At 38.0% G+C, this 25,824-nt stretch overlaps 1 protein-coding gene across 2 annotated transcripts in view; it reads right to left on the bottom strand.

Moving 5' to 3' along the window:
• The window catches only part of Sntg1 (syntrophin, gamma 1), an 841,911-nt gene that overhangs the window by 44,027 nt on the left and 772,060 nt on the right, over nt 1–25,824 (bottom strand). For both annotated transcript variants that reach the window (NM_001411862.1, XM_087550418.1), the window contains 2 exon segments: nt 20,126–20,218; nt 22,032–22,184. In NM_001411862.1, coding sequence (NP_001398791.1) covers nt 20,126–20,218; nt 22,032–22,184 — 246 coding nt within the window.

Below are 25,824 nucleotides of genomic sequence, written 5' to 3'. Positions count from 1 at the left end.
TGTGGATTTATCTGCATTCTTCTACATGTAGACATCCAGGTAGACCAGCACCATTTATTGAGGATGCACTCCTTTTTATGGTTTTGACTTCTTTGCCAAAATCAAGTGTCTGTAGATGTGTGCATTTATTTCTGGCTCTTTGATTTGATCCTATTAATCCTATCAATTTCTATACTAATACCACAGATTTCATTACTATTACTCTTTATTGAAATCAGGGATAGTGATACCTCTAAAACTTCTTTTATTGTGCAAGATCATTGTAAGTAAACTGGGTTTTTTGTTTTCCCATATAAAGTTTAATAGTGTTCTCAAGGCCTATAAAAATGTGTTGGAATTCTGATTGGGTTACATTGAATCTGTAGATTGCTTTTGGTAAAATGCCCACTTTTACTATGATAATTCTATCAAAGCATGAGCATGGGAGATCTTTCCACATTATTATATCTTCAATTTCTTTAGAAACTTGAACTTCTTGTCATTCCAGTTGCTTGCTTAGAGTTACACGAACGTGTTTTATATTATGAAAGGTGGTATTTTCTTCATTTCTTTCTCAACACATTTATTGTGTTTTAATGGAGGGATACTGATTTTTTTAGTTAATGTTGCATTTAGCCACTTTCCTGAAAGTGTTTATTAGCTCTTGGAGTTCTCTGGTAGAATTTTGGGGTCACTTATGTATATTTTGTTGTCATCAGTGACTAACAATATTTTGACTTCTTTTCCAATCCATATCCCCTTTATTCAAATTACATAATGACAAAATTGTATAAAAGAAAAAAACCTTTGTAATAGTAATTCCTACTTTTCATATTTATTGTAACTGACATCTTTATTTTTCTCTACCATTTAAATTTTCAAATTTTTATTTCTTGTTATTTTTGATACATTTTGAATTTTAATGTGTTTTTTTATTATTAAGAATACTTAAACCTTAAATGTAGGCATTGGTCTATAAATATGCTATACCAATTGAGAAATTCCATTGTCACTTATTCACTACATTTTGATCAGTTATGATTCTTTGAAGTAGCCTTCATCTAAGACAAAAAGAAACTTTGTTGATGAAGGCAGAGTGATAATCTCACCTCTAAGTTTTAAGTATATTTAGAATACCATTAGAAACTATATGATTTAGGATAATGGTGTATGTCCTAGTTAAGGTTTTACTCCTGTGAAGAGATACCATGAACAAGACAACTGTTATAAAAGAATATATTTGACTGGGGATGGTTTAAAGGTTCAGAGGTTCAGTCCATTATCATCAAGGCAGGAACATGGAAGTGTCCAGTCAGACATGGGGCTGGAGGAGCTGAAAGATCCACCTCTTGTTTTGAAGGCAGCTATGAGAAGACTAGCGCTCCTGTGGTTAGGAGCAGGGTCCTATTACTCACCCCCATAGTAACAGGCTTTCTCCAACCAGGGCACACCTACTCCAATAAGACCACATCTCTTAATAGTGTCACTCGCTGGGCCAAGCAAATTCAATCCACTAGAGTGTATGTTCTTCTTTAGGGTCTTTAGCCCACCACCCTTTGACTTACATTACCAGCCATAGATTCCCTCTCATTAAACAGGTTTTAACTCAGTAGCACAGCTTTGGCTACACACAAAATAAACGTTGACTATTGCACCATTGAATGTTTCCTGGCAGGCTTATTATGGTGATTTGTAGGCCTTACAGCAGAGAAGGGCTACTGATTGCTTTTCTTACTTGGAAACTTGCATTGGAACTTTATGAGTAGAGTTCCATGTTAGTTATACTTTGGTTTTCAAAGTCAAGTACCTGAAGTATGTGGGGTCCCCACACTTGCCCAGCAAATTTACTGTTACATGGTGCAAATTCCATAAATGAGGCCACTAGGCATGACATGGGTTTTAAGACTCTCAAACCTAATGTTTAAATGTTATATCTGATGAAAATTAATGATGAGAATAAGGAAGAATTCAAGACTATAGCATTAGTTTCTAACAATTGATAGAACTAATACCTACAAATGTTATTAATCTTGCACAATTGTTATATATACATGTATATATATGTTAAAATCATCGTAAGATATAATCTTAACATAACATAGGTTATTACTGACTAATGGATATATCATGCAAAAGAAAATGGTATAAGGTTCGATAGATAATATAATCTGATTGGCCTGAAAGCTTCTTCTTTGAGGACTAGATTTCAAACTACCAGCAGGTTCTGTACAGGCTGTCAAGGGAAGAAACCAACCAACATACCTCAGAATTTTATAACTGCAACAATGAACCACAACAATGACCAGCATGACATATATCCCTAAAGGAGTATTAGTAACACTCATATGTTAGTGGTAATATACAATTGTATAACTGGACTTAGGACCTACTCAACAGGTGGTAAATAATGTCTTCTGTAAGAAACTTAGCCAACTATCAAAAGCTAGTAAGGTCATAGAACTTAAAGAAGAACACATTATTGCCTTTTTACTAGACCTGTATGATCTAAATGTACATTATAAATTATCTTTACACTCACAAATATGTCTCTCAATCCTCATCAATTAAAGTTCTCTAGGTATCAGACAGAGACCATAACAGAAAGCCATGAATGTTTAAAATGCAGAGATCATTAGATGCCCAACCCTAGCTGATACCTCTAAAAGATAACCTAAACACCTAAATCTCAGGAAACATTATGAAAATCAGGGTGGGAAGATTGTAAGATCCAGAAGATCAGAATCAGCTTCGAGTTTGTGTTTCTTATAAATGATAGGGAAGTTATACACATGGCAGCCTAATCAAAATCAGAACATATCAATCAACATGCTAATGTGAAGGGGGGGATATCCTGGGTGTCTCCCATAGACAAAGTGGTGGTAGAGACAATTAAAGTCTTCCCCAAGGATGAGTCCCCTAATTGGTTATCCAATATCAAGTAATTGGTCTTGAAAACATACACAGACAAGCGTAGAAAGTTGTATTTGTGTATGCCTGCAACAATGTCAATTAAAGAAAAAGTGACCATGAATTTGAAAGAAAAGGGGGGCCAAGAATAGAGAATAAAGAGAAGAGGGAGAAGGTAAATAATGTAATTATATTTAATTAAAATATTGTCTGGGCTAGAGAGATGAATGAACAGTTTAGGGCACTTGTTGCCATTGTAGAGGACCCGGATTTGGCTCCCAGAAAACACATGACAACCAATAATCACCCTTTACATGAGTTCCAAGGTACTTGATCAGCTTTTCTTGTCTACATAGGTACTACTTGGATGTGGTACATAGACATACATGTAGGCAAAATTGTCAAACTCACAAAATAAATATGTAATTTTAAAAATTTCTACAAATGTTAAGGATACAATGAGTGATCAGTAATAAATAGACAGGTGCTTCTGAGAATGCGGAAAATGTCTAAAGTGAATTTGGAGATAGTAACACCATTCTATGACTATTCTTAAAACCAGCAACCTGAACATTAATAGTGAAAATATAATGTATGCAGTATATTTTAAACAGGCTGTTACTTTTCTTTTTTATTGGATATTTTTTAATTTACATTTCAAATGTTATTCCCTTTTCTGGTTTCCCTTCCATAAGTCCCCAATCCCATCCCTTTCTCCTACTTCTACAAGGATGTTCCCCCTACCCTAACCACCCCCATTCCTGCATCCCTACATTGACATTCCCCTACACTGGAAGGTCCAACCCTGGCAGGAACAAGGGCTTCTCCTCCCATTGGTGCCCAACAAGGCCATCCTTTGCTACACATGCAGTTGGAGAAATCAGTCTGTCCATGAGTAGTCTTTGGGTAGTGGTTTAGTCCCTGGGATCCCTGGTTGGTTGGTATTGTTGTCCTAATGGAGTGGCAAGCCCCTTCAGCTCCTTCAATCCTTCCTCCATTTCAGGCAATGGGGACCCTGTTCTCAGTTCAATGGTGTGCTGCTAGCATTCACCTCTGTATCTGTCATGCTCTGGCTTAGCCTGTAAAGAGATGGCTATATATATGGGCTAGATCCCCTGGTGGGGCAGGCTATGAATGGTCATTCCTTCAGACTCTGCTCTAAACTTTGTCTCCACAACCCCTCCTATGGTTATATTTGTTTCACCATTTAAGAAGGACTGGAGCATCCGTACACTGATCATCCTACTTCTTGAGCTTCATGTGGTCTGTGGATTGTACCTTGGGTAATTCAAGCTTTTGGGCTAATAGGAAATTATCAATGAGTGCATACAATGTTTTTCTTTTGTGATTTGGTTGCCTCACTGAGGATGATATTTTCTAGTTCCATCCATTTGCCTATGAATTTCATGAAGTCATTGCTTTTGATAGCTGAGTAGTACTCCATTGTGTGGATATACTACATTTTCTGTATACATTCCTCTGTTGAAGGGCATCGGGTTATTTCCAGTTTCTGCCTATTATAAATAAGTCTGCTATGAATGTAGTGGAACATGTGTATTTGTTGTATGTTGGAGCATAATTTGGGTATATGCTGGGAACTCAGGTACTGCTACATCCAATTTTCTGAGGAAACTCCAGACTTATTTCCAGAGTGGTTGTACCAGCTTGCAATCCCACCAGCAGTGGAGGAGAGTTCCTCTTTCTCCACATCCTTGCCAGCATCTGTTGTCATCTAAGTTTCGATCTTAGCCATTCTGTCTGGGGTGAGGTAGAATCTCAGGGTTGTTTTGTTTTGCATTTCCCTGACGACTAAGGATGTTGAACATTTGTTTAGGTACTTCTCAATCATTCAATATTCCTCAGCTGAGAATTCTTTGTTTAGCTCTGTACCCCATTTTTAATAGTGTTATTTGATTCTCTTGAGTCTAACTTCTTGAGTTCTTTCTATATATTTGATATTAATACTCTGTCTGATGTAGGATTGGTAAAGATCTTTTCCCAATCTGTCGATTACCATTTTGTCCTATTGACAGTGTTCTTTGCCTTAAAGAAGCTGTGTAGTTTTATGAGGTCCCGTTTGTCAATTCTTGATCTTCAAGCATAAGTCATTGGTGTTTTGTTCAGGAAATTTTTCCCAGTGCCCATGTGTTCAAGACTCTTCCCAACTTTTTCTTCTATTAGTTTGAGTGTATCTGGTTTGATGTGGGGGTTTTTGATCCACTTAGACTTAAGCTTTGTACAGGGTGATAAGAATGGATTGATAAGCATTCTTCTACATGCTAACCTCCAGTTGAATCAGCACCATTTGTTGAAAATGCTTTTTTCCACTGCATGGTTTTAGCTCCTTTGTCAAAGATCAAGTGACCATGGGTGTGTGGGTTCATTTCTCAGCCTTCAATTCTATTCCACTTATTTACCTGCCTGTCTCTGTACCAATACCTTACAATTTCTATGACTATTGCTCTGTAATACTACTTGAAGTCAGGAATGGTGAGTCCTCCAGAAGTTCTTTTATTGTGGAGGACAGCTTTAACTGTTGTGGGATTTTTGTTATTCCAAATGAATATGAAAATTGCTCTTTCTAGCCCTATGAAGAATTGAGTTGGAATTTTGATGGGGATTGCATTGAATTTGTAGATTGCTTTTGGCATGATGACCATTTTTACTATAGTAATCTGGTCAATCCATGAGCATGGGAGGTCTTTCCATTTTCTGAGATCTTCTTCAATTTCTTTCTTCAGAGACTGATGTTCTTGTCATACAGATCTTTCACTTGCTTGCTAAGAGTCACACCAAGATATTTTATGTTATTTGGAACTGTTGTGAAGGGTGTCATTTCCCTAATTTCTTTCTCAGCATGGTTATCCTTTGAGTAGATAAAGGCTACTTATAATGTGAGTTAATTTTATACCCAGCCACTTTGCTGAAGTTGTTTATCAGGCTCAGTAATTGTCTGTTGGTACTTTGGGGGTCACAAAAGTATACTATCATGCACGGAGCCATATTGGATTTGGGCCTAGCCGCTTTTTGACTGCATGGTTCAAAGTGACTCTGGGCTGTTTGGCCACAGAGACTCACCCCTAAGATGACTGCCATAAGTCTTAAGATTGTTGGACAAAGCCTCTCCCATGAATTTACGGCACAGGAAGATAACATTAAAGGATGCCTCAGCTCCCTTAGCAGATACCAGTTATATCCTCAGTCAACACCCAGTGTCTCCACCACCTGACCTCATCGCCTGACTTCTTTGCCTCCAGCTATCACTGCCTATACCCTCATCTCCCCCTCCTTAATATTTCACCAAGGTCACTCCCCCTACCTGAAAGCCTTAAAAGCTGTAAAGTTCATCCCAATAAACAAGACCTTGACAACAGAACTTTTTTTGTGTGTGTGTGTGTGTGTAAGTGTTAAAAGGTATTTTTTTTTTTATTAACTTGAGTATTTCTTATATACATTTCGAGTGTTATTCCCTTTCCCGGTTTCCGGGCAAACATCCCCCTCACCCCCTCCCCTTCCTTATGGGTGTTCCCCTCCCAACCCTCTCCCCATTGCCGCCCTCCCACCATAGACTAGTTCACTGGGGGTTCAGTCTTAGCAGGACCCAGGGCTTCCCCTTCCACTGGTGCTCTTACTAGGATATTCATTGCTACCTATGGGGTCAGAGTCCAGGGTCAGTCCATGTATAGTCTTTAGGTAGTGGCTTAGTCCCTGGAAGCTCTGGTTGCTTGGCATTGTTGTACTTTTGGGGTCTCGAGCCCCTTCAAGCTCTTCCAGTTCTTTCTCTGATTCCTTCAATAGGGGACCTATTCAAAGTTCAGTGGTTTGCTGCTGGCATTCGCCTCTGTATTTGCTGTATTCTGGCTGTGTCTCTCAGGAGCGATCTACATCCGGCTCCTGTCGTCGGTCTGCACTTCTTTCCTTCATCCATCTTGTCTAATTGGGTGGCTGTATATGTATGGGCCACATGTGGGGCAGGCTCTGAATGGGTGTTCCTTCAGTCTCTGTTTTAATCTTTGCCTCTCCCTTCCCTGCCAAGGGTATTCTTTTTCCTCATTTAAAGAAGGAGTGAAGCATTCACATTTTGATCATCCGTCTTGAGTTTCGTTTGTTCTAGGGATCTAGGGTAATTCAAGCATTTGGGCTAATAGCCACTTATCAATGAGTGCATACCATGTATGTCTTTCTGTGATTGGGTTAGCTCACTCAGGATGATATTTTCCAGTTCCAACCATTTGCCTACGAATTTCATAAACTCGTTGTTTTTGATAGCTGAGTAATATTCCATTGTGTAGATGTACCACATTTTCTGTATCCATTCCTCTGTTGATGGGCATCTGGGTTCTTTCCAGTTTCTGGCTATTATAAATAAGGCTGCGATGAACATAGTGGAGCACGTGTCTCTTTTATATGTTGAGGCATCTTTTGGGTATATGCCCAAGAGAGGTATAGCTGGATCCTCAGGCAGTTCAATGTCCAATTTTCTGAGGAACCTCCAGACTGATTTCCAGAATGGTTTTACCAGTCTGCAATCCCACCAACAATGGAGGAGTGTTCCTCTTTCTCCACATTCTCGCCAGCATCTGCTGTCACCTGAGTTTTTGATCTTAGCCATTCTCACTGGTGTGAGGTGAAATCTCAGGGTTGTTTTGATTTGCATTTCCCTTATGACTAAAGATGTTGAACATTTCTTTAGGTGTTTCTCAGACATTCGGCATTCCTCAGCTGTGAATTCTTTGTTTAGCTCTGAACCCCATTTTTTAATAGGGTTATTTGTTTCCCGGCGGTCTAACTTCTTGAGTTCTTTGTATATTTTGGATATAAGGCCTCTATCTGTTGTAGGATTGGTAAACATCTTTTCCCAATCTGTTGGTTGCCATTTTGTCCTAACCACAGTGTCCTTTGCCTTACAGAAGCTTTGCAGTTTTATGAGATCCCATTTGTCGATTCTTGATCTTAGAGCATAAGCCATTGGTGTTTTGTTCAGGAAATTTTTTCCAGTGCCCATGTGTTCCAGATGCTTCCCTAGTTTTTCTTCTATTAGTTTGAGTGTGTCTGGTTTGATGTGGAGGTCCTTGATCCACTTGGACTTAAGCTTTGTACAGGGTGATAAGCATGGATCGATCTGCATTCTTCTACATGTTGCCCTCCAGTTGAACCAGCACCATTTGCTGAAAATGCTATCTTTTTTCCATTGGATGGTTTTGGCTCCTTTGTCAAAAATCAAGTGACCATAGGTGTGTGGGTTCATTTCTGGGTCTTCAATTCTATTCCATTGGTCTATCTGTCTGTCTCTGTACCAATACCATGCAGTTTTTATCACTATTGCTCTGTAATACTGCTTGAGTTCAGGGATAGTGATTCCCCATGAAGTCCTTTTATTGTTGAGGATAGCTTTAGCTATCCTGGGTTTTTTGTTATTCCAGATGAATTTGCAAATTGTTCTAACTCTTTGAAGAATTGGATTGGTATTTTGATGGGGATTGCATTGAATCTGTAGATTGCTTTTGGTAAAATGGCCATTTTTACTATATTAATCCTGCCAATCCATGAGCATGGGAGATCTTTCCATCTTCTGAGGTCTTCTTCAATTTCTTTCCTCAGTGTCTTGAAGTTCTTATTGTACAGATCTTTTACTTGCTTGGTTAAAGTCACACCGAGGTACTTTATATTATTTGGGTCTATTATGAAGGGTGTCGTTTCCCTAATTTCTTTCTCGGCTTGTTTCTCTTTTGTATAGAGGAAGGCAACTGATTTATTTGAGTTAATTTTATACCCAGCCACTTTGCTGAAGTTGTTTATCAGCTTTAGTAGTTCTCTGGTGGAACTTTTGGGATCACTTAAATATACTATCATGTCATCTGCAAATAGTGATATTTTGACCTCTTCTTTTCCAATCTGTATCCCTTTGATCTCCTTTTGTTGTCTGCTTGCTCTGGCTAGAACTTCAAGAACTATATTGAATAAGTAGGGAGAGAGTGGGCAGCCTTGTCTAGTCCCTGATTTTAGTGGGATTGCTTCAAGTTTCTCTCCATTTAGTGTAATGTTAGCAACTGGTTTGCTGTATATGGCTTTTACTATGTTTAGGTATGGGCCTTGAATTCCTATTCTTTCCAGGACTTTTATCATGAAGGGGTGTTGAATTTTGCCAAATGCTTTCTCAGCATCTAATGAAATGATCATGTGGTTCTGTTCTTTCAGTTTGTTTATATAATGGATCACGTTGATGGTTTTCCGTATATTAAACCATCCCTGCATGCCTGGGATGAAGCCTACTTGATCATGGTGGATGATTGTTTTGATGTGCTCTTGAATTCGGTTTGCCAGAATTTTATTGAGTATTTTTGCGTCGATATTCATAAGGGAAATTGGTCTGAAGTTCTCTTTCTTTGTTGTGTCTTTTTGTGGTTTAGGTATAAGAGTAATTGTGGCTTCGTAGAAGGAATTCGGTAGGGCTCCATCTGTTTCAATTTTGTGGAATAGTTTGGATAATATTGGTATGAGGTCTTCTATGAAGGTTTGATAGAATTCTGCACTAAACCCGTCTGGACCTGGACTCTTTTTGGTTGGGAGACCTTTAATGACTGCTTCTATTTCCTTAGGAGTTATGGGGTTGTTTAACTGGTTTATCTGTTCCTGATTTAACTTCGATACCTGGTATCTGTCTAGGAAATTGTCCATTTCCTGAAGATTTTCAAATTTTGTTGAATATAGGTTTTTATAGTAAGATCTGATGATTTTTTGAATTTCCTCCGAATCTGTAGTTATGTCTCCCTTTTCATTTCTGATTTTGTTAATTTGGACGCACTCTCTGTGTCCTCTCGTTAGTCTGGCTAAGGGTTTATCTATCTTGTTGATTTTCTCAAAGAACCAACTTTTGGTTCTGTTGATTCTTTCTATGGTCCTTTTTGTTTCTACTTGGTTGATTTCAGCTCTGAGTTTGATTATTTCCTGCCTTCTACTCCTCCTGGGTGTATTTGCTTCTTTTTGTTCTAGAGCTTTTAGGTGTGCTGTCAAGCTGCTGACATATGCTCTTTCCTGTTTCTTTCTGCAGGCACTCAGCGCTATGAGTTTTCCTCTTAGCACAGCTTTCATTGTGTCCCATAAGTTTGAGTATGTTGTATCTTCATTTTCATTAAATTCTAAAAAGTTTTTAATTTCTTTCTTTATTTCTTCCTTGACCAGGTTATCATTGAGTAGAGCATTGTTCAATTTCCACGTATATGTGGGCATTCTTCCCTTATTGTTATTGAAGACCAGTTTTAGGCCGTGGTGGTCCGATAGCACGCATGGGATTATTTCTATCTTTCTGTACCTGTTGAGGCCCGTTTTTTGACCAATTATATGGTCAATTTTGGAGAAAGTACCATGAGGAGCTGAGAAGAAGGTATATCCTTTTGCTTTAGGATGAATGTTCTATAAATATCCGTTAAGTCCATTTGGCTCATAACTTCTCTTAGTCTGTCGACATCACTGATTAATTTCTGTTTCCATGATCTGTCCATTGATGAGAGTGGGGTGTTGACATCTCCCACTATTATTGTGTGAGGTGCAATGTGTGTTTTGAGCTTTAGTAAGGTTTCTTTTACGTATGTAGGTGCCCTTGTATTTGGGGCATAGATATTTAGGATTGAGAGTTCATCTTGGTGGATTTTTCCTTTGATGAATATGAAGTGTCCTTCCTTATCTTTTTTGATGACTTTTAGTTGGAAATTGATTTTATTTGATGTTAGAATGGCTACTCCAGCTTGCTTCTTCTGACCATTTGCTTGGAAAGTTGTTTTCCAGCCTTTCACTCTGAGGTAGTGTCTGTCTTTGTCTCTGAGGTGTGTTTCCTGTAGGCAGCAGAATGCAGGGTCCTCGTTGCGTATCCAGTTTGTTAATCTATGTCTTTTTATTGGGAGTTGAGGCCATTGATATTGAGAGATATTAAGGAATAGTGATTATTGTTTCCCTTTATATTCATATTTGGATGTGAGGTTATGTTTGTTTGCTTTCATTCTCTTTGTTTTGTTGCCAAGACGATTAGTTTCTTGCTTCTTCTAGGGTATAGCTTGCCTCCTTATGTTGTGCTCTACCAGTTATTATCCTTTGTAGTGCTGGATTTGTAGAAAGATATTGTGTAAATTTGGTTTTGTCATGGAATATCTTGGTTTCTCCATCAATGTTAATTGAGAGTTTTGCTGGATACAGTAACCTGGGCTGGCATTTGTGTTCTCTTAGGGTCTGTATGACATCAGTCCAGGATCTTCTGGCCTTCATAGTTTCAGGCGAGAAGTCTGGTGTGATTCTGATAGGTCTGCCTTTATATGTTACTTGACCTTTTTCCCTTCCTGCTTTTAATATTCTTTCTTTATTTTGTGCGTTTGGTGTTTTGACAATTATGTGACAGGAGGTGTTTCTTTTCTGGTCCAATCTATTTGGAGTTCTGTAGGCTTCTTGTATGTCTATGGGTATCTCTTTTTTTAGGTTAGGGAAGTTTTCTTCTATGATTTTGTTGAAGATATTTACTGGTCCTTTGAGCTGGGAGTCTTCACTCTCTTCTATACCTATTATCCTTAGGTTTGATCTTCTCATTGAGTCCTGGATTTCCTGTATGTTTTGGACCAGTAGCTTTTTCTGCTTTACATTATCTTTGACAGTTGAGTCAATGATTTCTATGGAATCTTCTGCTCCTGAGATTCTCTCTTCCATCTCTTGTATTCTGTTGGTGAAGCTTGTATCTACAGCTCCTTGTCTCTTCTTTTGGTTTTCTATATCCAGGGTTTTTTCCATGTGTTCTTTCTTGATTGCTTCTATTTCCATTTTTAATTCCTTCAACTGTTTGATTGTGTTTTCCTGGAATTCTTTCAGGGATTTTTGCGATTCCTCTCTGTAGGCTTCTACTTGTTTATTAATGTTTTCCTGTGTTTCCCTAAGTGTGTTCATGTCTTTCTTGAAGTCCTCCAGCATCATGATCAAATATGATTTTGAAACTAGATCTTGCTTTTCTGGTGTGTTTGGATATTCCATATTTGTTTTGGTGGGAGAATTGGGCTCCGATGATGGCATGTAGTCTTGGTTTCTGTTGCTTGGGTTCCTGCGCTTGCCTCTCGCCATCAGATTATCTCTAGTGTTACTTTGTTCTGCTATTTCTGACAGTGGCTAGACTGTCCTATAAGCCTGTGTGTCAGGAGTGCTGTAGACCTGTTTTCCTCTCTTTCAGTCAGTTATGGGGACGGAGTGTTCTGCTTTCGGGCGTGTAGTTTTTCCTCTCTACAGGTCTTCAGCTGTTCCTGTGGGCCTGTGTCTTGAGTTCACCAGGCAGCTTTCTTGCAGCAGAAAATTTGGTCTTACCTGTGGTCCCGAGGCTCAAGTTTGCTCGCGGGGTGCTGCCCAGGGGCTCTCTGCAGAGGCAGCAACCAGGAAGACCTGTGCCGCCCCTTCCGGGAGCTTCAGTGCACCAGGGTTCCAGATGGTCTTTGGCTTTTTCCTCTGGCGTCGGAGATGTGTGTGCAGGGAGCAGTCTCTTTTGGTTTCCCAGGCTTGTCTGCCTCTCTGAAGGTTTAGCTCTCCCTCCCATGGGATTTGGGTGCAGAGAACTGTTTATCCGGTCTGTTTCTTTCAGGTTCCTGCGGTGTCTCGACAACAGAACTTTTGCTTGGTCTCCTTCTTCTCTTCATCCCCATTTTGGCCCACAGGTAGAAAGCCTCTTCGGGACCCTGAATAACTGGGTCCCCGCTGGCGGGGACAAGTGGTGCCCGAACAGGGACCCTGAAGCAAGGCTGACTACAGGACGATGGAGATAAGAGAGCTGCAGCGGGAATCGTGGACTCTTCAGGCCGTATAGCTCGTGTGTCACTGGAGAGGGAGGTAAGGACCGGTCGAATAATTGTTGTCTAATTGCCATGGGGAAGGTACGGATTTAGGAGGCTTGTTTCATAGGAGAGATCAAACGCTCACTCAGGGAGAGAGGATTAAGAGTTAAGAAAAAGGATTTAATCAAATGTTTTTGTTTCGTAGATGAAAAATGTCCTTGGTTAATTTTAAGTGCCCCCGATATTCACCCCCATACTTGGAATAAGGTTGGTCAGGAGATTAATAGGCTTTTGAAAGCCGGCGACCCAGTGTCTGTGGCTTTTCTCAGTTACTGGGGTATCATTAGAGACATTATAATAGATGCTGAGGAAGGAGGCGAGAGTGCCCGCCTCCTAGCTGTCTCAGAGGACTTCTTACAAGCCTCTCAGGCTGGCTTCACCTAACAATGAAAAAGAAAACGGGGAGCCACATTCTCCTTGCCCTTCCATTGTTATTGATATGCCTGGGGATGAGGGAAATCCCTCATCCAAAGCCTTAAGCTCTCTGAAAGATCCCAAGATGTCCAAAAATTCAAAAACCATTTATCCTTCTCTTAAAGAATTTTCTGGGAAAAACACATGCTCTGAGTCAGGTCTAGATCCTGCCTCTGAGGCCGAATTAGAGGAGGAAGCTGCCAGGTATGAGAAAGAGAGATATGGTCCCGAGCCACAGGAGACTCGGATCTTCTTCACTTGGAGATCTGGGCCTGTCTGCCTCCCACCTTATCTACCCCTTATATCATCAGCCCCACCTGCACCTCTACCAGTGGCAGTAGTGGAGGAACTGACTCAGACTAAGACTGCACTTCAAGCACAAATTACTGGGCTTAAACAGATCTTACACCTACAGCAGGAATTGGGGGATCTTACACTAGAAATCCAGGATTTACAAGAGACCATGACTAAGGGACAGTATGCCCAAAAAGGGCCAGCTAAGGCCAGTAGTAAACCCCAACCAAAACTAACTTTCCCAGTTATGACTAGGGCACGCGCCAGACAGGCCAGGGACGAGTCTGAGTTAAACAGTACTAGAACACTAAATATGTTGGCCAGAGATGAACGCGAGCCAGACAGTACTAATCGTGACCATAATGAGGAGCAAGAAAGTGAAGAAGAAAATGACTATGAGGAGGGACCCTCAGATTCGGAAGAGGAAAGCCCTGATCAGGATGAGGGTGGGACCTCATGTCCTGTATACAAGAAACTTAAACTCAAACACATAAAGGAATTACATTCAGCTGTTAAAAATTATGGTATGAATGCCCCTTTTACCTTGGCTATCCTAGAAGGACTTGCGGGGTCTGGGTATTTGACCCCTAGTGAATGGACCAAGGTGGTACAATCTGTCCTCACTAGAGGACAATATTTGACTTGGAAATCTGAATTTATTGATAAAGCGGAGAGCCTTGCTGCTAGAAACAGAAACAATCCCTTAAGTAAATCTGCTTCCTGGACGGCAGATAAGCTATGTGGGAGGGGCTCATTTGCCTCTGAGGAAAAACAGCTGGGGCTGTCTCCCGGTGTGCTCGCACAAAGGGTGCAGGCGGCTTTGTCAGCTTGGAGAGCAGTCCCCGCTACAGGGGCACTCACCACCCCCTTAACTAAAATAATCCAGGGGGCACAAGAGCCCTATGCTCAATTTGTAGGGAGACTAAAAGAAGCAGCTGAAAGAATCCTAGGTCAAAATGAAAGTGAAGGACTTCTCCTTAGACAGCTTGCTCTCGAAAATGCTAACTCGGCGTGTAGAGCCGCACTTCGAGGCAAGACCAAAGACCTTGATATCCCAGGCATGATTAAACTTTGCAAGGATGTTGACTGAGGAGATAACTGGTATCTGCTAAGGGAGCTGAGGCATCCCTTGAATGTTATCTTCCTGTGCCGTAAATTCATGGGAGAGGCTTTGTCCAACAATCTTAAGACTTATGGCAGTCATCTTAGGGGTGAGTCTCTGTGGCCAAACAGCCCAGAGTCACTTTGAACCATGCAGTCAAAAAGCGGCTAGGCCCAAATCCAATATGGCTCCGTGCACTATCATATCATCGGAAAATAATATTAATCTTGATTTCTTCCTTGATTTTTTTCAATTTGTGTCACTTTCACCACATTTTGTCCTCTGATATCTCTGCTTAGGAATTTGAGTGCTATATTGAATAAGTAGAGTGAGAGTGGGTAGCCTTGTCTAGTACCTGGTTTTAGTGGGATCGCTTCAAGTTTCTCTCCATTTAGTTTAATGTTGGCTACTTGTTTGCTGTATATTGCTTTCACTATGTTTAGGTACGAACCTTGAGTTCCTGATCTTTCGAAGACTTTTAATAAGAAGGCCTGTTGAATTTTGTCAAATGCTTTCTCAGTATCTAATGAGATGATGTGATTTTTCTTTGAGTTTGTGTACATAGTGGATTATGATGATGGATTTCTATATATTGAACCATCCCTGCATCACTGTGCTGAAGCCTACTTGATCATGTTGGATGATGGTTTTGATATGCTCTTGGATTCGGTTTGTGAGAATGTGGAGTATTCTTGCATTCATAGTTATTAGGGAAATTGGTCTGAAGTTCTCTTTCTTTTTTGGGTCTTTGTGTGGTTTAGTTTTAAACATAATTGTGGCTTCATAGAAAGAATTGTGTAGTGTATCTTCTGTTTCTGTTTTGTAAAGCAGGTTGGACAGTATTGGTATTAGGTCTTCTATGAAGGTCTAATAGAATTCTGCACTAAATTTATCTGGTCCTAGGCTTTTTTTGTGTGTGGGGGCTTTTAATGACTGCTTCTATTTCTTTAGGAGTAATGGGATTGTTTAGATGCTTTATCTGATCCTGATTTGTCTTTGGTACCAGGTATCTGTCTAGACATTTGTCCAATTCATCCAGATTTTCCAGTTTTGTTAAATCTACTGTTTTGTAGTAGGATCTGATAATATTTTAAGTTTGTTCAGATTCTGTTGTTATGTCCCCCTTTTCATTTCTCATATTGTTAATATGGAATACTCTCTGTACCCTCTGGTTAGTCTGGCTAAGGGTTTATCTATCTTGTGGATTTTCTCAAAGAACCAGCTCCTGGTTTTGTTGATTTTTTTGTATATTTCTTTTTCTATCTTCTTGGTTGATTTCAGATCTGAGTCTGATTATTACCTGCATTCTATTCCTCTGGGGTGTATTTGCTTCTTTTTGTTCTAGATCTTTTCTGTTTGCTGTCAAGCTGCTAATGTATACACTCTCCAGCTCCTTTTTGGAGGCACTCAGAGCTTTGAGTTTTCCTCTTAGCACTGCTTTCATTGTGTCACTTAAGTTTGGGTATGTTGTGGCTTTATTTTCATTAAACTCTAAAAAGTCTTTAATTTCTTTCTTTATTTCTTTCTTGACCAAGTTATCCTTGAGTAGAACATTGTTCAGCTTCCATTTGTATGTGTAATTTATGTCATTATTGTTGCTATTGAAGATATACCTTAGTCCATGGTTATCTGATTAAATATATGAGATTATTTCAATCTTCTTGTATCTGTTAAGGCCTGTTTTGTGACCAATTGTATGCTCAATTTTGAAGAAGGTACTATGAGGTGCTGAAAAGAAAGTATATTCTTTTCTTTTAGGATGAAATGTTCTATAAATATCTGTTAAATTCATTTGTTTCATAACTTCTGTTCATTTCTCTATGTCTCTTCTTAGTTTCTGTTTCTATGATCTGTACATTGATGAGAGTGTAGTGTTGAAATCTCCCACTATTACTGTGTGAGGTGCAATGTGTACTTTGAGTTTTAGTAAGATTTCTTTTAGGAATGTAGCTTTCCTTGCATTTGGAGCATAGATATTCAGGATTGAAAGTTCATCTTGGTTGATTTTTGCTTTGACAAATATGAAGTGCATTCCTTATCTTTTTTGATAACTTTTGGTTGACTGTTGACTTTATTTGATATTAGAATATCTACTCCAGCTTGTTTCTTTTGACCGTATGCTTGGAAAGTTGTTTTCAAGACTTTTACTCTGAAGTAGTGTCTGTCTTTCTCACTGATATGTGTTTCCTGTAGGGACTATAACGCTCAGTCTTCTTTATGTATCTAGTCTGTTAGTCTATGTCTTTTATAATTGGGCAATTGAGTCCATTGATTTTAAGAGATATTAAGGAATACTGATTGTTTTTTTCTATTATCTTTGTTATTAGAGTTGGAATTATGATTTTGTGGCTCTCTTCTTTTGCTTTCAATGCAAGGAGATTACTTTCTTGCTTTGTCTATTGTGTGGTTTTCCTCCTTCTGCTGTAGTTTTCCATCTATTTTCCTTTGTAGGACTGGATTTGTAGAAAGATATTGTGTAAATTTGATTTTGTCATGGACTATCTTGGTTTCTCCATCTATATTAATTGAGAGTTTTGCTGGATATATTAGCCTGCACTGGCATTTGTGTTCTCTTAGGGTCTGCATGACATCTGTTCAGGATCTTCTGTGTTTCATAGTCTCTGGCAAGAAGTCTGGTGTCATTCTGATAGGTCTGCCTTTATATGTTACTTAACCTTTCCCCTTTATTGCTTTTAATATTCTTTCCCTTGTTTTGTGTGTTTGGTGTTTTGACTTTATGTGATGGGAGATATTTCTTTTCTGGTCCAATCTATTTGGAGTTCTGTATGCTTCTTGTATGGTTATGAGCATCTCTTTCTTTAGGTTATGGAAGTTTTCTTCTATAATTTTGTTGAAGATATTTCTGGCCCTTTAAGTTGGGAGTCTTAACTATCTTCTATACCTATCTATTATCCTTATCTTTGATCTTCCCAGTGTCTCCTGGATTTCTTGGATCTTTTGGGTTAGGATCTTTTTGCATTTTACATTACATTTGATGGTTGTCAATGTTTTCTATGGTATCTCCTGCCCATGAATTTCTTTCTTCTATCTCTTCTTTTCTGTTTGCGATGCTTGCATCTATGACTCCTGATCTCTTTCCTATGTTTTCTATCCCCAGGGTTGTTTCAGTTTGTGATTTCTTTATTGTTTCTATTTCCATTTTAATTCCTGGATGGCTTTGTTCAATTTTCCCCTGTTTGCTGGTGTTTTCCTGTAGTTCTTTAAGAGGTTTTTGTGTTTCCTCGTTAAGGGCTTCTACTTGTTTACCCATGTTGATCTATATTTCTTTAAAGAAGTTATTTACATCCTTCTTAAACTCCTCTATCATCATCAAGAGATGTGATTTTAAATCCAAATCTTGCTTTTCCAGTGTGTTTTGTTTTCCAGTGTTTGCTTGTTGGGAGTACTGGGCTCTGATGATGCCAAGTAGTCTTGCTTTCTGTTGTTTAGTTTTCTTTGCTTGCCTCTCGCCATCAAGTTGTCTCTAGTGTTAACTTGTCTTGCTGTCTCTGTCAGTGGCTTGACCCTCCTGTAAGCCTGTATGTCCTCACTCCTGCAGACCTGTTTTCTTTCAGCCAGATCTGGGAATAGAGAGCTGCTCCTGGATTTGTGTCCACTGAAGCCTCTAGGCAGGTTGCTTGGAGCAGAAGAATTAGTCTTACCTCGGCTCTCAGATGTGTCTGCACTCCAGACACTGAAGTCTGGGCTCAGGCAGAAACCAGAAGTGTCCTGCCCCTGACTGCTTCTAGGTTCATGTATCCAGAGAGCACTAGACAGGATCCTCTTGGGCCAGGAATGTGAGGCTGTTTCTTTTCACAATGGATGCCAGATAAATGTTATCAACTTTGCCAAATAAATCTAGAGTCTAAATTATGACTGAGAATAGATTTTTGGTATTATCTGATTAAATAAACAAAAACTTTCTCATTTTAAGAGAGATTTTTCAAAGATTTATTTACTTTATTTATATGAGTACATTGTAGCTGTTTTCAAACATACCAGAAGAGGGCATCTGATCCTATCACAGATGGTTGTGAACCAACATATGGTTGCTGGAAATTCAACTCAGGACCTCTTAAAGAGCAGTCATTGCTCTTAACCACTGAGTCATCTCTCCAGATGAAAGAGATTGTTTACAGGTAGTTTAATTTATTGAATATATTTAGCAAATTAGAACTCAGGTTATTTAATCAGTAAATTAGTTCATCAGTATAATACTAGCTTATTTTCACTTGATACTAGTTTTACTAAAAGTATCAGAAGGGTTACTGCATTAGAGATTCTTAATTACTTAATATGCTTTATGTATCACACAGAGACCACATTTTATCTATGGGATAGAATCTGTTCTTCTAGAATATAACATTGAGTTTTCCTGTGAATACCAAACCAACACTAGCAGTCCATAGATAGTTGGGACTTTCTGATTGGCCATCATATATACTGCATCTTTAACCATCATAAGTACTCTGTACATCTACTGGATTCCCTACTTTCATTACCAGATTGACACACATTAGAACCACTTCTTTCCTGAACAATCTGTACTCAATCTTCCTCAAGCATATATGTCACTGTCTTGTTTTTTTAATAAATTTTTTGAAAGTTTTGTGCACACATTAACCTAAGAGGAAATTTTAAAAATATTGTTTGTTAATCACTGAAATACTGGGAGGGTATGGTTCCACTTACAACATGCTAGTCTATCTTTTGATAAAAGAGAGAGTAGCAAGACTCCTTCCCTGAAAATCAAAGGCCAAAGAAGATGCTGATGCAAGGACTAAGACCAGAACTAGAAGAGGTGGAAGATCATTTCAAACTGATAATAATGATGTGTAATACTTTAATTTTTTCACATGTTTCCTGATGATAAACAAGGATGACTATTCTTATAGATAGTACTGCTGAAGAAAGTCTATTACTGTTCCAATGGACCAAAATGTTTGGGAAATGTAAAAGCCATCAGATCACACAGCACTCATATTAAGTTGTGTGTTGATATCAGGTATCTAGTAGGCATTTCTAACACCCAAATTGCACCATTCTTTACCTAATTTTAAGAAATCAAATATAAAACTGAAAAACATGTTTTTCATACATTCATCATTTATGTTTGAGTGAGAAAAAATCGTGAAGCAACTCTTAAAAATAATTGTTAAAGAAGGAATTGTTCACAAACATATGAATCTGTATTTTTATGAAAAGAAAATAAATCAGTACCTATCATTTATCATCTATCATCAATCTATGTATATTTTCTGTTATCTCTTATCAATCTATCATTCATCTATTATCTATAATCTACTGACCTATAACATATCTCTCTATATAAAGTATTTACCAATAATCTCCTTATATATTTATATGTATATATGAACAGAGTGGCATGAATTACTTTGCTATATTAATTGTTTGCATCAACAGTGATTTAGAAGCTTATGTTCCGTAAATAAAAATGAAGATAATAAATCCAATGTACTAGTATTTTAAAGACTTCAAGTAGTTCAAAGGCTTTTCACTCATTCTTGAATGATAGTTTTGCTACCTATTTCTCCTGCCACCTGACACATATTACCTTTGTTGCTGCATCAAAGCAGATGAAGCCTGTGCTAAAGTCAATAGTGAGGCCCATTAGGTGACTCTCCAGCACACATGCATAGGTCTTGCACTGGAGAAAAAAAAAGAACACAGTTAGTTTCCATGTGGCTTATAAAACCTCAGTGTCAAGGGAAATATGAGATCTACTCTCAATGAATGTAACAGTTAGTAACTGATTGTAGTAAGGCTCAGTAGTAGAATACATTCCTAACGTGAATAAGACCCTGGGTTTGATCCAAAACATTTTAACTTTACTTGTAAATATTTTGGTAAGAAAAATAAATATGGATGCTAAAAAAGAAAATATAAATAAGATGTGAAATAACATGGACCTTCTATACAACCTGATACATTGTTAAATCTGGTTGTCCAGTTGTATTTGAATTTGATTTCAAGCTACAAAGCAATAAATTATATGAGCTGTAATTATAATTTAAATATGAGGGAGTTTTTTAAATATCAATGCTTTTACTGATTTTTTGTATAGTATTTATACAATATATATTGTCCTTATAAATACCTATAATTATCAAATTGCTTTTATGAGAATGTTACATTGAAAAGATTAAAGCCTAATTTTCATTTCAAAACATAACCATGAAACATGTTCATTTGGAGTTAAAATAGTAGATTAGAAGATAAACTAATTGGCCCTTGGAAGACAATGTTTAGGTATAATTGTATTTGCTAAATACATGGATATCTTAGTTAGCTGTTTTCAGCCATTAGTAATTTATAAAAGCTACTATCATCATTAAGGAGTGTTTTAAGCTACATTGTTTTGTTTTAATTTAGGCTCAATTATTTTCTATTTCCATGTATGGCATTAAATGGAAGATCCCAGGTGAAAATGCATTTATTATAATACATTTAAATTTTCTCATTAGGTTGAACATTGCAATTTAAGTTACATTGCCTCAATAATCATTAGATGGAAGCAAATAAATGGGGTACGTTGAGATTTGCTAAAGTTTACTCTATAACTTACAATGTCAAGGAATATGTTGAGTTTGTTTAATACACTTAAATAAAGAAATGCTTATTTATTTTGTAATTACAATATTTATTTAATGGAAAATAGATTTCAGTCTAAAACAAGTGATAACCAAAATTCTGGTTTTAGGAAAGCTCCAACATAAATTGCTTGGCAAGATTGTTTTATAATTATATATTAAATAACATCCACAGGTAAATAAATATGGGATAAATATCTTAAACGCACTTTGGAACTAAATTTCTACCACCAGGTAAAAACCAAGTATAGAATCAATTCAAAATAACTTTAATTGAGTGTAATAACTTTTTTTAATTTAGTACATCCTCCAAAACATCATGTTAAAGTACATAATTGTTGAACTGGATTAGTATACAGCTATGAAACAAATACGTTCTTTACTGCCAAAATTCACTGACCTGAGAAAATTATGAAGTCATTAAAATTACCCTAAGTTAATTATACTTCACATTGTTTCTTTTAAACTAGGAAATGTAACATTTTATTTATAAATTGTGTCTCACATATTATGCATGGTTTTGAAAGTCACAAATGAAAGGGAGGCTTCTAGAACTTAGGTTGCCTGTTGGTCTGCTGTATAGGAACAACTTCAAAAACCGGAAACTATAGCCAGAGTGTAGTTTTCTATGTAAGATTCAAGCTACAGTAATATGTGATAGAAAGTAGACTACAGAGGCAAAATTATAAAAAAAAATTCAATAATTATTCAGCTATACCTAATTATTCATTGCTCAATGACGGTTAAACACTGGATGCATTTGTTGTGAAGGGTAGCCTCACAGAACTGGGCTTATAACCTTTGAGAACTCCAGTTAGTGGCAAGGACACCTCTCCAGGTGCCACACCTCTGTGCTGCACAGGCTCTCACCTGTATGCGCTCCACTTCAAGGAAGGTGGCTGTTTGGAAGGCTCGTTCCCACTGGGCAAGGTCACTTTCTAACTCCACAGAGAAGTATAGGTCCTCCCCACACTCGGACTGCATAGTGAAGCAATGTTTCCGCCGATCCAGTAGGTCACTGTCCTGATGAAAGCCTGGAGTTACACAGGCTGGCATACATCAATTCCTACTCAGCAAGCAAAGGTCTACTAACACTGCTTGAAACAAAGTTTAGATTCCTCATTGCCATTAAGTCTTAATTCAGAATGGTCACTGCAACCAAATTTAAGAGTTCATACCTAACACACCATTTCTTTTGTAATTTCTGATGCCCATCCACCAGAAGAAACTCTAGGTTCAGTTCAAACTGACAAAGGAAGAACCACAGTGTTGAATACACATAACTTCTCTTTGATTCAAAAATGGATTGACTTCCTTACAAAGCTGTCTGGACTCAGAGATGAAGAGACTGCCATCTTTTATAGGCAAGAAAGATTTTTATTGAGATGATTTTTCATGAACCTATAGGAAATTGGAAAAAAATTGAGTATATTTTTATCTACATCAGTTACACTGTATCGTTTGCTCCTAGCAGTTTCCTGATTTTGCCTCAAGTTTTTCACTAGCCAATTTACCTAGTCTAACACATTTCAATTCCAATGTGCTTTCCAAATTCAAAGATTCTAATAGGTGGAAAATACAGTGACACGTTTAAGTAAGAGGACAACAGGATGTACTATTTTCTAAGATATATAATTTAAAATATTTATTGGGTGCACTGAAAATTGCAATAAGGCTAATTTTTGGTATTATATTCTTTGTGTGTTTTAACTTAAACTGCCAATCTTGATTTTGTTTTGTTCTTGTTTGTTTTATTTTCTGATATAAGATCTACTATAAGCCTGAAATTTACCCATTAGCTTAGGGTGAAGAGCCAGATCGCCCTGGAATCTTCCCTTCCGTGCCCCTTCACTGCTGGGATGTCATTCCTCTTGTCTGGGGACTAACATCCTTGCTCACACATTCCTCTCTTGTTTGTGCGGTAGACACTTTACCTTCACAGCTATCTCCTAAGACCCTCATTTTCTATAATCTAAAATGTTCACCGGTGGAATTGCTATCCTGGCAATCTTTCCATTCTCATAATGAGGAAACAATCTTAAAGTGACTTTCACTGATGTATTTTATAGTCTTTTGATAAAACGTAACTACCTTACACTTTCAAACAACCTGGAACATCAACTACAGCTGAGTGTCCAGCCCCTTAGGAACAACTCTTATCTAATCAAGCTGCAAAACATCACTTCAGCATTTCTGAATAATTACTACTGTCACTTGTAAAACATCACACTGCGCACTTCTGGGGTCATCTGAGTTTTAAGTACACAGCTGAAAGTAGCGAAGGCATTCTAAGAGTGCTGCAAACTAAAAGACAGGGAAACAAACAGTAAGAGACGGCGCAAGAAAAGAGAGTTTTGTAAGAAGAGCCTCTAGAATCGACACTCACAAGCTCAGAAAATTCTAGCATCCTGCCAAGAGTCATGAGCACGGGGAAGAATGAGCAGAAAGGATGTTACAGAAAGACATGCACAGAAGAGCAAGAAAAGATCATCTAGAGCAACGCAGAAATTCAACGATCCCTTCCCGCAGGTTTAATGCAATTGTCTGTAGCCCTGGAAGCATAGCTTTGCTTCCACAGTGATGATCTTCAGTAGAGACCCTGGATCTACTCGTTGCCTTTCCATCTTCGCTCTCTGCACTCTTTCTCTTCTCTATGGAAACCTGCACTCATTATCACGGTGATATGAATAATGATGCGTCAGAAGTTATTTAAATTATTTATAACTTAAATGAGTCTTGAGGCCAGTAGTTCTTTGTAAATAACAGACCTACGCTCAAGATTGGTATGCAATAAAAGGCATTTGTGGATTTTTCCTCCTATAATTGGCCCTGGAGACATACACTGCTCTCTATTGTCGGAATGTGACTTTTTGTTCGTTTGGAAAGTACAATTTAATAAAGTTGATTGAAATGAAATAGGTAACCGTATCATGAGCACTACGGTGCAGTGTCACGTGTGACCGCTCCAGCTGAAGAATCCACTTCACGTCACTGCAAACCTTTCTATAGATGACAGCCATATGAAGCAGAGAGATGAAGGAACAGCATTTTTTGGAAATGTTATCCATTTAAATGTTTTCTAATGTTTCATAAAGTTATGTTAAACCTTCATAGACTTTAAATAAATTTCCAGCATATACATACTCCCAGCCACATAGTTTCTACTCTAATTAAAATGTGTAAGATTCAGCAGAAAAGAAGGTAGAATGGAGCAAGTTATTCTGGCAGCAGTTTCTGTGTGTGCAGTGTGGTTCCTTCCTCCTGCACCTGTTACTACCCTAGGCATAGGAAACCCTTCCCTTTACCCTGATGTATTCATAACACTAGAAGGATGACTGATGAAATGCACACAACTAGGGTAATTGTTTATTGTTTTGCTAAATATTAGCTGCTTCTAATTGCTCTCATTTTATCTTTCGTTTGTCACTACTGTCATTTACTTGATCATTTATTGAGTAAGGAAATCACTCAGCATTTAGATGCAAAGTTGCTTTAACCAAACAAACATTGTGGTTTATTTTAAGGAAAAACTACCTGGTGTAAAAGTTTCTTCCACTAAAAATAATGTATTCCCTCCTTTCACAGTTATTCTAATCACTGAGAGTGCTACAAAAAAATAAAGTAGCAAATTCATATACATTTAATTTGAATTTGAGTCTAACAGTAGATTTCAAATGTGAATCATATGCACAAGCTAGCTGATCAAATCTATATCTGGTCTAATAAATAAAATGTAAATCCAGAAACTTATTACAAAATTATTTTTTTTTATAAAACCAACAATCTTCTCTAGAGGTAATGAAAGGGAGTTCAACACTATCTATAATTATATAGTGGGTTCAAGGCCATCCTTGACAAATAAGACTGTGCCTCACTCATAATCTTCATGTAATTTTAATGCCTATACTGATCTCTACACAAATGTAAATATTATCAAAGTATATTCTGATGCCCTAGGAACCCACAGACCTCACCAGCCAGAGAAGCAAGTAGGCTAAATTGTAGGTGACTTTTCCCTCCTCTACTCCAAGTTCAATCTTCAGTATCTTCGCTAGTGCTGTAGCAAATGACTACTACTGGAGTCTCTCTTCCCCTCCTGCACCCATCTCCGGTGAATCACACAGATCTTCCCTTCCTAATTTCCAGAACCCCATTCATTACTTTTTCTCAGCCTTCAAGCACAGTGGTCATTCCCTGGGAACCTAAAAGCCACTCAGGCCAAGACAGCAGAAAATCTGAAGACCTTCATTTCTCCCTTCCTTCTTCTAAGTCCAGTCCTAAAGCACCATCCCAACTCTGCAGCAGACCTGCTGCAGCCTGACTCCACTCCCCGGGAACTAAATAAAGAAAACCAGAAACAAACAAAAACCTCTGAGTTTATTGCTGTGGCTGCTCATCAAGACTCACGAGGCAAATACCATTTAATCCATTTTTAAATGTTTCTTTAGAAACTGAATAATGCTAAGATTATTCCTCTAATTTATCCAAATTACTCCAGAACTGATATTCTCATTTTCCAGAACTCATGGAGGACTGCAGAAGACATAGACTGTGGGTTATGAAACTATTGCTTTTATACTAAATGTCAGATACCACCCTTAGAGAAATACTCCATTTGTAGCCAGTGATTTTAGATATTCTATGGGCAAATTTCTTCCCTAAA

This window comes from Rattus norvegicus, chromosome 5 (assembly GCF_021556685.1).
Source record: "Rattus norvegicus strain SHRSP/BbbUtx chromosome 5, alternate assembly SHRSP_T2T, whole genome shotgun sequence".
In the NCBI taxonomy this organism is placed as follows: Eukaryota; Metazoa; Chordata; class Mammalia; order Rodentia; family Muridae; genus Rattus; species Rattus norvegicus.
The sequence above is the reverse complement of the archived record's forward strand: the minus strand, read 5'-3'. Positions and strand labels throughout refer to the sequence as shown.